This window comes from Ictalurus punctatus, chromosome 23, assembly GCF_001660625.3.
Source record: "Ictalurus punctatus breed USDA103 chromosome 23, Coco_2.0, whole genome shotgun sequence".
NCBI lineage: Eukaryota > Metazoa > Chordata > Actinopteri > Siluriformes > Ictaluridae > Ictalurus > Ictalurus punctatus.
In genome coordinates this window covers 12,583,369-12,596,101 of record NC_030438.2, presented here as the reverse complement: position 1 = coordinate 12,596,101, position 12,733 = coordinate 12,583,369, and the positions used below count along the sequence as shown (strand labels likewise).

Here is a 12,733-nt window from a genome sequence, read left to right as displayed (position 1 = left end):
TTCTGTTTTAGGCCCACTGCTCTTTACTTTATATATGCTACCCCTAGGTCAAATTATTCGTAAACATGGAATTAGCTTCCACTGTTATGCTGATGATACACAGTTGTATGTTTCAGCGAAGCCAGAGGACAGACAGAAGCTTAGTAAAGTTGAGGATTGTGTAAAGGACATTAGACATTGGATGTTAACTAACTTCCTTCCACTTAATTCTGATAAAACAGAAATACTTTTATTAGGCCCACGTGTAGCTAGAAGAAATCTTTCTGATCACATGGTTACTCTGGATGGTCTTTCTGTTTCATCATGTGCAGCAGTTAAAGACCTTGGAGTGATTATTGACTCCAGCCTATCATTTGATTCTCATGTAGATAATATAACTAGGATAGCTTTCTTTCATCTCAGAAATATTTCTAAAATAAGAAACATATTGTCACTACATGATGCGGAAATACTAGTTCATGCATTCGTCACCTCTAGATTAGATTACTGTAATGCCTTACTGTCTGGATGTTCCAGTAGGAATATAAATAAGCTCCAGTTAGTCCAGAATGCAGCCGCTAGAGTCCTAACTAGAAGATACGACCATATCACACCGATATTATCAATACTGCATTGGCTCCCAGTAAAATCTCGCATTAACTATAAAATACTTTTATTAACCTATAAAGCACTAAATGGTCTCGCGCCACAATATCTAAGTGACCTTTTGGTTTTATATGATCCGCCACGCCTAATTAGATCAAAAGATGCAGGCTATTTGACGGTACCTCGAATAGTGAAGGCTACAGCAGGGGGAAGAGCTTTCGCTTATAGAGCCCCACAGTTATGGAACAGTCTTCCAATTAGTGTTCGGGACTCAGACACAGTCTCAGTGTTTAAGTCTAGGCTTAAAACGTATTTGTTTACTCAAGCCTACCCTGACTAGATTCTGTTCTACTACTTCGCAGTCATAATTATCTTTTTTCTCCCTCTCTCCTTTCACCGAGCCCCACACGAATTTATGGAGATACTAGAGATCCAGATCCTTTCTTCCTCTGGATGGAGCTCAAATCTTCTCTAATTCCAGACTGCTGGGACTACGGCTGCTCTTAACGCCATACAGACTTCATATAAATCCATAATTAACTTTTTCACACTAACTGTTGTTACCCAGATGAGGATGGGTTCCCTTCTGAGTCGGGTTCCTCTCAAGGTTTCTTCCTCTTAAAACATCTTAGGGAGTTTTTCCTTGCCACCGTCGCCACTCAGTGGCTTGCTCAGTTGGGATAAATTCGCACCTTTAATATCTGTATACCATGTTGACATTTCTGTAAAGCTGCTTTGAGACAATGTCCATTGTAAAAAGTGCTATACAAATAAAATTGAATTGAATTGAATAGAAAATAGTATTTTGACTAAGTACAGAGAGCAAAATACAGATTGACCTACAGGAGTGATTAAACACCACGGCCACATTCAGCATTATTTTAATACACAGTCAAGCTGCTCATTTAATATGGCTCACTCAATTAATCCTAGTGTCCTTCCTCTAGCCATCCACTTCAGTCTCAACAATTATTTTAAAATTAGCTTCTACTTACATCTCTGTTTTATACAAAATAAAAACCCTCATTGCAATCACAACACATTAAATATCTGCACACAGTCCCGAGACTTATTAGTTGCATTTAATGTTTTATTAAAATATTGAAATACAAAATCCCCAATATTCATACTCAAGTATGTATAAGTAATACATATAAATATACATATTACAAGATGTGGATATTTAATGCTTCAAATGCATAACGCCAAATAAATGACCATCAGGTACTAGACAAGCAATTTTAAGGACAAAAACATTCTTTCCTGCTCCTTTAAATGAATTGTGACCAGGAAGATCATGATGGCGTTCATCATGTTAATAACCATACATTTTCACACGTATCCCCATCTACCTTGTGCCTCTATACGCTAATACAATTCATAAAAGTTGGCCACATGTTAGAAAAAGTTATTAAAGAAGATGAATAGGAAATTCGTTTGCATTTAAATGTCATTTACATGTGCCCACTAAAAGCTGTTAAAATGTGTATTTACTGCAAATCAGTGAGGCTGACGCGATGAGCTCGAAATCAAAGCTACATTCATTTTGACCTACTACAAACACGCAGAACTGTAACACTTACTGGACTGAAGGGCATTCGGCATTGTCTTCAGTCACAATGCACACTATAAGCGTATGAGAATTTACAATCAACCTGCCGTGCATTTACAAACACACACATTACACGATTCTCGCTTGAAGATGGTGCAGAGGGTGAACGAAGCAGCTCCAGTCTAGAAAATAATGTATTTCGTTACATAATTGACCACAATGGCATAGACACAGAGATAGTATCTAGAGTCATGCGTTCATACACAAAAACAATTAACTTTTGCATCCTCATTAATATCAGTAACTAACTGTACTCAAAATCCCTCAATGAAACAGGCCATAAAATGAAGAATTCTACTCAGTGCTACAATGAAGACCAGATGTGCATGCATTGCTCCTGATAGTAATGAACATGAGCATCAATAAAATACTGCATTTTTGGTCACTGACTTGTAAAACAATAGGGATTCAGTTGCTTATTATTAAGCTACTAATCAACAGAGAGATACTTTTAACAGATAAGAACTGCAGCATGTCCAGTATCTCAAATACATCTTTATGATTAAGATCGTGATGATTACATCCATGATTTTACTAGTGCTAATCTGGTTAGACAGATTAAACACACAATTAGTCTTTATCCCTCTCAATGCAAGGACGCATTGAATATTGAATTGTGTGTCTGATGTCCTACACAAAGCTTTTTGTGATGTACAAGAAAAAGTTGCTGTTTTGCATTTGGAAACAAATTTAGCTTAAACAAACAAACAAAAAAAAAGATGGTTGGTAATTAAAAACTTGAATAGATACTTTGCTGACATCACCATGTTACTATAGGATTCCAAATATTTTTCACAGCAAGAACCGTATAATAACCATCATTGACCTGAAACTTTAACGATTGCTTCGAGGCTGCATTTCCAGCAGGAGGCAATACTGAAACTTCAATACTCCCCTTATTTTTTGGGCTTCAATGCTCAAGTTATTTTGAAGCAGCATGAATGATACAAACTAAGCCAATTTCATTTGAACAAGCATACACACTGTAACTCAGCTACGCAAACCAAAAACAAAGCATCCTCAGACATCTCCAAGTTCACTCCACATATTTTCTCTCACTGTATTGCTGAGCTCAGACAACTTCAGACAGAATCATGATTATGATGCATAAATATGATAATACAGCATGTTGATGTTACACAACCCCCCAACACACACACACACACACCATATTCCTCCTCATCTATTCATGAGTGTTTACAAAAGCAGTGTAACAGAAACAAAGGGGGGGGGGGGGGGGGGTGTACATTCAGTTCTGCTGAGCTCCTATGACGTGCGGGTTAAACTGCACTATAATAATGGTGATATCATCTCTATACATGCGGGCTAGTTCCTCTGGCAAGCTGAGCATCTTGGATAGCCTCTCATGATCCACCATGCCAAATTCATTACTGCCCACAGCATGGCGAATCAGGTGTGTGGCTGCGTTCTGGTCTTGAAACGTGGAGGAGACACGTGCCTTCCTCTCATGCAGAAGCCCCTGCATTTGGCCCAGGGTGACCTTGTAGCCACCCACACTGATGGGTTGCTGCTGGTGCACTCCAGTCAGGTGCTCGCCCACGATACGCACCACTTCTTGCCGGTGCAGGGTCTCCCACAATCCATCCGAACCAAGTACCAGGAAGCGGTCTTGTGGCCGAAGCCGGTGATATGTCACCTCAGGCTCAGCGGTCAGGTATGGTGGTGTATGGTAGTTGGGTGGCACAAATTTGGCATGCTCGTTCTCATGAAGTTGGTCTGGGCCAGACTCGAGCACGCGCCGCTGCAGTTCCACACTCCACTTGAACTTGACATCACCGAATGCACGAAACGGCATGAGGAGACCAAGCAGCCTGTCCTGCCTCACCACTGTCTTGGCTTCAGCATGCGGGTGCTCAGCGCGTACACGGCGAACCTCGGCCTCATTCTGTGCACTGTGGTCATTGGAGAGGGTCAGTGCAGAGAACGAGCCATCAGGCTCCTGCACACCCAGAACAGCACGTCCATCACCTGCATTTGCCACATGCAAATCAGCACCGTCTACATGTGCCACGCATGCTGTTGCACCTGAGAAGGCCACACGTAACACCCAATAGTGCAGGAAGGCATTGGCATCCCCCACCTGTGCCTCCAAAGAGATGTCATTGTCCAGGCGTTTGAATGCGCTCACGAGCACCTCAGCCACATCAGGGTGTTCTCCAGGAGTGCTTAGGTCCAGCAGCTCTTGCCAGTATGTGCGCAAGCTGTTGAAATAGAGGAGCGATGCCTCACGGCTGAAGTAGTCATTTGGGTGCTTGTGCCACTGCAGGATAGCCTGAAGGGGCCGGCCACTCTCCACAGCGCTCTCGAGCTCAGCAAGTGTCTCGTGCGGCAGCATGGCCACGGCTATGTAGTAGAAGAGCCTTTCACTCAATGCCTGGGCACAGGCACAGCCTGCATGCCCATCAAAGACACCGTAGAGCATGCCACGTGTCTGCAAGCACGTTGCTGCACTGCGCCGGTCCTCAATAGGTGCGTTGGCTGGGAGTTGATTACTATCAAACCCCATGACTGAGCTGAGGTTTTTGCCATCAAACTCAGGCACTTTGAAGCTGTACTCATTGGCCTTCAGGATGCTGTTCACCTGAGGTGGTGTGAGGTAGTACGTGAGCTGTGCAGCTGACGTCCTGTAGCTCCGCAATAGGGGCTGAATTGGATCTGAAGTTGCATTTGGTTGGTAGACACTTTTGCATGTATGATGGACTTGGAAGCAGGCTTGGCACAAAACAGATGGCACCCATGTACAACCAAAACCCCTGCCATGGATTACCCGAAACAGCTGGGAGGTAGCCGCCATGAGAATGCAGCCTTACAAACTTCTGTCAATGGACCTGCTGTGAGAAAAGGATACGAGTTTAAAATTAGTTTATTTATTTATTTATTTTTTAAAAAAAGAGACGCATCATGCAATACGATTTCATTTTAGCAGTCAACATAGCTCTGCAGAAATGTCAGCATAGCAGAAAGAATACTGCAATAAGAAAACCTAACCTTTCCCAGAGTCATCCAGATGTTAAACCTTCTTCCCTGACAGACCCAGTACCATGCTCATTCATCTGTATTTTAACAATTTTATCCTCTTTTAGAACTACTCACTTTATCAGTTTGAAAAAAAAAAAGCTTAAAAGCAACAAATCTGGACTTACCTCAACAAATATGATTATATTTTAATATGCTGCTAATTAAACATGCATTTTAAAACAACATTTAAATGACTTCGCTAGTTGCCCTTCTCCCTTTCAACCTTACATTAAATATCAATGGACTAAAGCTCTGTTCAGGGGTGGCACCACTACTCCAAAAGTGGGGCAAGATTTTTGTCTGAGAGGTACCCGACATTTGTCTATTAAAACATACAGACTAACTATGTACTTTGCTTCTCGCACTATACGGAGCTATATATGATTATAATACAATAACAGCGCACAACACACCTTTTAATGAATGTCGGAGTAGTTTGCTTTGACCCCACACACTTCATTTTGCATTTTTCTCCTCCGGCAGCTAATAACAGCAAAAAATTCATTCACAGTTAGATAGCACAAATTCAAAGAATTTTTTTTTTTTTTTTATTAAAGACATGTTCATGTTCTGCAATAGGCGGTTTGTCACTGTAATAACTGTCTGTTTCACTCAACATTTTCCCAGCAAGCCTTAGTTCATTTATTTGAAGAATGTCAGCTGAGGAATATTCCTATAATCAATTCAGAATGCGCGCATGTGTCACTTATATATTTAAACATTAGCGATACTGATTCAACTCAGAGTATTATTATGCGCCAGTGAGAAAGGAGAAATGGACCCACCCCTCAGCTGACGTGAAAGTTTTGATTGGTTTTTCAACCGAGTCAGATCTGTCTGCTATGAAGTGCTGAGTCACCGCCCCAGTAGTTTGAAGGGTACCAGGTCAAATGCCAGCTCGTTGCGCTGCCTGTTTGGCTATTCTTGTTGTTGCTTTTTGCCTGCATGTGTTTTAGAATCACACCATCTTAGTTTGGGCCTACATATGGCTACTTCTGCTGTTGTCTTATTATGTAAGCAATCCGGAGCAGACATCCCAAAGTGTTTTATTCCTCTTATACCGATTTGCCAACAACTAGCATTTTTTAATTTATTAACGAATGTCATATTGTGACACAATTAATGTCGTGGAACATCGGCAAGTCATTAGTCATTCCCTCACCAGTCTCCTTTCTCTCGCTCACGGTTTATTAGACGACAAAAAAGAAAAGCTTGTCATGTTACCAAGAAACCCGGAAAGTGCAAAGTCCGCTGTCCTGAACTCTCCCATGGCGGAAAACACTGACGGTTACAAAGCGATGACACCTGAGACTCGCTCCATAAATGTTAAATAAACATCTTCTTAGAGAAAGCTTCTCCATGCTCTTTTGGTACATAACTAACACACACTTAAAAAATGTATTCATTAGTAGTCTTTTACTTAGTTTACTTAGATCGTCCACCATCCAAACCCACGTGAATGAACTGTTACTATAGAAACGATTAGAACCAGAGCATTAATAGATACCTCTCATTTGAATTACAGCCTGAAGTATCATAAGCACTGCTGTTATATAGTTGTGCTCATAAGTTTGCAAAACTTGCAGAATCGGCAAAGTGTTTATAATTTTTTTTTATTATTATCTTTTTTTTATTAAGACGGATCATTCAAATTGCATTTTTTTTTAATTTAGTACCTCCCTGAATAAGCTATTTCACATAGCAGATGTTTACATATAGTCCACAATACACAATAACAACTGAATTTAATTACAAATGAATCTACTCACTCACAGTGTGAAAAGATGGATCTCAACATCATTTAGTTGCTGTTGGAAAGGGGTCAAATATGCAGAAGATGGAGGAAAAGTAAAGAATGTGCAGGACCTGGAGGATTTTTCCTGAAGAACAGTGGGCAGTTTAACTGCTCAGGGCAAACAAAAGACTCATGAACAACTCTCACAATACATAAACACAGTTGTGGATCATTCAGGTAACGACACACAGTATTAAGAATCAAGGGTATGAAAACTTTTGAATGGGTTCATTTGCAATTAAATTCAGTTGTTATTATTGTGTCTTATGAACTATATGTAAACATCTGTTATGTGAAATAGCTTATTCAGGACAGTACTAAATAAAAAACAAAATGCAATTCTAATGAACCCTCATTTTTATTTATTAACATTTTGCCGATTCTGCAAGGGGTATGTAAACTTATGACCACACCTTCTGATTCAATCTTTTGACAATGCTGTAGTATAGTTTCTGATAGTCAATCAAGTTTACTTTTATTTTTCATTTTTCTATGTACTACTTATTTTGTATACAGCACTTTGAGAAGCTGCTTTTAAAGGCGCTCTATAAAATAAAGTTATTATTATTATTATTATTATTATTAATAAGTCACCTGACTGTAGGAATCTAAATTCTTTGAAAACTTTACTGAACTCTCAAGGTCAGCCAGTATGCCTTTAAGGTCATGTTGCCCAGCTTGTCGAGGGAGCAGCTATTCAGATATTTTTAGTAATCGCCCCCACAGACCCCCGACATCTTGACCTTGGATGGACTCGTCTATAATTACTGCTCCACACATTACATAAAACACACAATGTCTCCTTGATTGATGGCCTGTCTGATAACTGCAGCATGGATTACTCTTGCACACAAGATACAAAAGTTTTTGAACACAAAAAGTCAGGAACCAACGAGAAGCTGTTGAGCAAAATCCTGATACAGCATCTGAGAAAATGTGTAGAGTTTAAGAAGAATGAACATGTAGAGGGCATGCTGAAAATAATAATGAAGTACACGTAGCTTTACTCTCACTGGTTCCTGAATTGTCAGACCCCCTGTACTTCCAACAGTCAACTATTCTTCATTAGGAAGGTGTGTTTTGCAAGCTGAGAACAAAACAAAAACACTGACAACTGTCCAGGGGAACCGTCCGTGTAGGAAATCTCGAAATTAGTTTTCTGAGCAAGAAAGCGCCTCAAGGACCAACCTGAAACCTGGAGCATTACAGCTAGTCTACATCAAGCACCGAGAGCTAGCCAGTCCTGCTGCATGCTTGTGCAATACAGCCTAGGCGTAAAAACACACATCTTGACTGAACCGGACAGCTGGCCAAGAAGAATTACTGATGCGCTATTATTTTACATTTATATTTACATTTACATTGCTTTCAGGGTCACGCTGAATACATAGATTATTCTCGAACACTTTTACCAGATAAATGTGCTAGGCAGCTAGTTGGCTAACTGTATGGAGGCTGCCAGCTACCAAACCCAGAGATTAAACACACCCAGAGCTGAAAGAGCTCACGGGCTGAAAGCAATACAACAACTTTACAACAGACCTCAGCTTTACCACCTACACACTCACCGACATGGATACAGCCTTTAACTGCCTACAGCCTTTAACTGCCTACAGCCTTTACTTACCTACAGACTTTAACTACCTACAGCCTTTACCTCAAGTGTTTTGTTTTGTTTTGTTTTGCTTTTTTGACGTTCTGTAGCAGATAAACGTTACAAAATTCAAATACAAACCCACCTGAAGCCCGCCAGTTCGTACTTATCTCCGCACTGGCCACTTGATCGAGTCAGGGATCTGTGCGGACCGGAAGTAGGCGGGTCAAAGCGATTGGGCGTTTTTCAAAGTCCAATATAATTGGCTGAAAACTACGTCACTTTTTCGCTATGAGGTGGGGCTGCCAACTCAGTTCGCCTACTTATACTATGCACTAAAACTATGTACTCTTTTCGTGAATAAAAAGTACATACTTTCGAGTGTGCAGCAAAAGAGTATGCAAGTACTGGGACATACTGGCTTCATCCGAAATCGCGTACTGTGACGGCCGTTGAAATAGTACGTACTAATCAGTATGTGTGTAGTATGAATACAATCCCGGACATACTACATCCATACATACATGTCAACATGGCGGATGTAGTATATCCGGGATTGACCTTCGACGTCATCATAAACATAAACGTTAACACGTCATCATGAACACAAAAAACTAAACAAAAAAGCGACCTTTGACGTCATGATAATTACAAAAATCCTAAAGGGACCACCAGATTAAAGCAACCGCATTAACAGAAAAATGCACATCAGGAAAGTTAACTGAATTAGTAATGTAATGTGGGCGGGGTTAACAGGTTGAGGTAAATTAGTTGCCCTAAGCTTGGCCGGCTAAGGCATGATGGAGATCACAATAAAGGTTTCAAACATTGTGACAACCGTTTTCTTGTTTAAACCTTCAACAAGTTAACAATTTATTCGGGCATTGTTAAACAAGTCCTGTTTAACCAAGGTTTAATACTTAAAAAGAGCTTATACGCTGTCTTCTGCGATTCTTTTCCTAGCTTGTCGCACCAGTCCCGTTGCATTATGGGATTTTTGAATCGTGTAGTGTTCATCGTTCACATACTGCAAAATCTCACCGGAAGCACTACGCCATCCGCGTATTTCTTGCCTACTGAGAATTCAGACATACTACCGCTCTGGCGTAATGCTTTTCTCCTACTGTGTAGTAGGATAGTACGCGATTTATGCAGCCACTAACACGTCATGTAATCATGTAATGAGAACATGGTTGCGCACGTAGTTACGCACACTGTCACCGTAAACACACTCCTCATTGCCTTTCAACTTTTCTTCATTCATTATTCCTTATATAATTTATACTATATAATTTAATTAACCATTTCCTTGATTTATTTTTATGCCTGCTGCCTGCATGAGACATTGCAGATATTCCTGTAAGAACTGATACACCCTACACTAATAATTCATCGATCCATTTTCCATACCATCTATCCTTCACAGGGTCACAGGGAGCCTGGAGCCTATCCCATGGAACTCGGGGCACAAAGCAGGGGACACTCTGGACAGGGTGCCAATCCATCATAGGGCACAATCGCACACACACTACAGACAAATTCCAAGCAGCCTACACCGCATGTTTTTGGACTGGGGGAGGAAACCTTAGTACCCAGAGGAAATCCCCAAAGCATGCGGAGAGCATGCAAACACCGTGCACACAGGGCGGAGGCGGGAATCGAACTCATACCTTTTAAATTCCATTGAGAAATACTAATGACCTCTTTTGAGATACTAATGATTTTTTAAAGGTTGCTATTTGACAGATATGTAGTTGCCTTTCTAGATGTTGCACAATCGTCCTAACGTTTAAGCATACAAAGACGATGTAGACAATTGTGTGCTTCTAACTTTGTGGCAACAGTGTTGGGAAGAACCATATATGGATGTGATGGTCAGGAGGCACAGGGCCTTAGTGGTTAGCACGTTAGTCCAAAGACATGCTGTAGGCTGATTAGCATTTCCAAATTGTCTGTAGTATGTGAAAGTGAGTGTGCAATAGTGCCCTGTGATGGGTTGGCACCCCGTCCAGGGTGTTTCTTGCCTTGTGCTACAAGTTCCCTGGGAGAGGCTAGGCTCCCTATGTAAGATAAGTGGTAGAGAAAATAGAAGAATGGGTCAGGTGTCCACATACTTTTAGCCATATAGTGTATCCCACTGAAAAAAATCTACTACAATTATGTGCTGTACCTCACACATAAAACAACTTTTATTGACCACTCTGTAAAGCATATTCTAAACACATTAAGTGACTTCATTAATTGCTTGCTGAAAATTGTTATTTTTAGGATCATATTTAATTTATATTCTGTTAGAAAAATTGGTTAGTAATTCATATGGAAATAATTAATTGGAAATAATTCATATGTTTACCTTCTTCTACAAAATAGCACCCAGGTTTTATGTTTCTCAAACATGTTTTCTCTTCCACTCAAAAACAAGCAACCCGAGCTGCCTGCTTACTGGAGATTGAGGGTGGCCCAGCTTACCTTGATCTGAGGTTTCTAAACCCCAGGCAATCCTAACTGTAGCCTCATGGCAACATATTTATTACATGAATAAACGGTTAAAAAACAAACATATTCGAGACTCATTCTTGACCCTAACCCAATGCCTATAGGACTAATAATAATAAAATTCTAGACACAAAACAATTGGCTTAAAAACCTATTTGCACTGTGATCTGATAAGAGTCATAAGTTTGGAATCTGTACATGTTCTGGATTCTGTGACTTTACAAAGTATGGAAGCTGTATATGGTTTCTGTAACCCTATCCCTAGCCAAATGCCAATAAGATTGCTAAACACTAACACAAAGTTTTGAGTAAATGTACAATGATAAGGGATGAAGTTATTACTGTTAACAGTTTTCCAGTTCCTGCTGGTGGTATTTCTGCCAGGTAATACAAATGCCAAAATCTATAAGAAGCACAGGTACAAAATAACCAGTGGCTTTACGAAGATCATTTCCTTTATCAATCTTTCACTTTATTAAAAAACAAACATTTACATCTCAAATTTACAAAATGTTGATTGACACAAAGTCAATTTTAAACTGTTTAATGTACATCAGTGTACAGGACATATTCCAGAATCACATATACATAGACACACACACACACACACACACACACACACACACATATATATATATATATATATATATATATATATATATAACAGAATAAATTTAAAATATTCCTCATAAATTTTACCTGGAAATCAGTCAGTAGTCCTCTGTACTAGTTGTAAAATACTCTGTTGGCAGGGATATGCTCATTGGATACTGCCATTTATCAGAATTGATCAGTGTGGAAAGAAAAAATCAGTGTGAAAAAATTCCCACTACACCACAGCTGGGATGAAGTACTGAAGAGACACATCTTCCTGAAGGAGAATCAAATGAATAATCCTCTTGTCAACAATATCTGTAGAAAAGAGAAATTAAGAATGCCACGGAAATGTTGACCCTTTATCTTCGTTATGTAACGGTATATAACTGATTGCACACACATCTAATGTAACATTCTGTTGTTTTAACCTGTGAAATAAGACCAAGTTTTTGTATCCTCCACCTAATGATATATATATACAGAATGAAAATAAATCCTCACTAAATGTTTGTCCCACAAATCACTGTAAAGTCTGATTAGACATCACATTTCACTGACCTGTACTACTGTATATGCTACAAGATTCAATGCTCCAGTTGTAGGACACTGATTGGTTGTAATTCACATTCTCTTAAGTAAATATTCTAGACAGTATAATACTATAATTTTCATTTTGTGACAGACTCGTACTAGATTAAATCAGACAGTGAAATTTTAGACAAATTAAGAGAACACACTCTGGACGAATCAAGTCACATTTTGCACTGCGCCTCCACCAACCTCTGACTACCAACACTAACTATACACTACACATGATCCATTCCCCTTTCCCTTTCCTCAGTGGATAAAACCCTTCCACAAATCCACTGTTATTTGTTTTGTGCTTACGCCTAACCCAGGGGCCATTATCAGTTCACAGTCCTGAATCATTTTGTCCCTTCTTGCCTAGCTGTAATGTGCGAACGCACTTATTTGCATGTATAAGGTACTCACTGCACATGGACTTGGTTGGATT

The 12,733-nt window shown here is 39.8% G+C and overlaps 2 protein-coding genes across 12 annotated transcripts in view; both read right to left on the bottom strand.

The window, feature by feature from the left end:
• Positions 1 to 1,654: 1,654 nt before the first annotated feature.
• pdp1 (pyruvate dehydrogenase phosphatase catalytic subunit 1) lies at positions 1,655 to 8,918 on the bottom strand. 8 transcript variants are annotated; one of them, XM_053674854.1, is made up of 4 exons: positions 8,771 to 8,864; positions 7,006 to 7,139; positions 5,650 to 5,719; positions 1,655 to 5,049 (listed from the first exon to the last, which is right to left on the bottom strand). In XM_053674854.1, exon 4 carries the CDS (start codon positions 5,010 to 5,012, stop codon positions 3,447 to 3,449), a length of 1,566 nt encoding a protein of 521 aa, XP_053530829.1. In that variant the 5' UTR covers positions 5,013 to 5,049; positions 5,650 to 5,719; positions 7,006 to 7,139; positions 8,771 to 8,864; the 3' UTR covers positions 1,655 to 3,446. The 8 variants fall into 8 exon arrangements, with proteins under 8 accessions (XP_053530829.1, XP_053530828.1, XP_053530830.1 ...); XM_053674853.1 differs by having other exon boundaries at positions 7,010 to 7,139; XM_053674855.1 differs by having other exon boundaries at positions 1,655 to 5,046; positions 7,010 to 7,139.
• A 2,649-nt stretch (positions 8,919 to 11,567) lies between these two features.
• Positions 11,568 to 12,733, bottom strand: part of hus1 (HUS1 checkpoint clamp component) — a 19,149-nt gene continuing 17,983 nt past the window's right edge. For 2 of the 4 annotated variants that reach the window (XM_053674927.1, XM_053674925.1), the window contains exons 7-8: positions 12,712 to 12,733; positions 11,569 to 12,033 (exon numbers count right to left, since the gene is read on the bottom strand). The exon at positions 12,712 to 12,733 is cut by the window's right edge and continues 101 nt beyond it. In XM_053674927.1, the coding sequence (XP_053530902.1) occupies positions 11,951 to 12,033; positions 12,712 to 12,733 (105 nt within the window). In that variant the 3' untranslated portion in view covers positions 11,569 to 11,950. Of the gene's footprint in view, positions 12,034 to 12,711 lie in introns of all 4 variants that reach the window. The other 2 variants (XM_053674926.1, XM_053674924.1) reach the window with 2 other exon arrangements.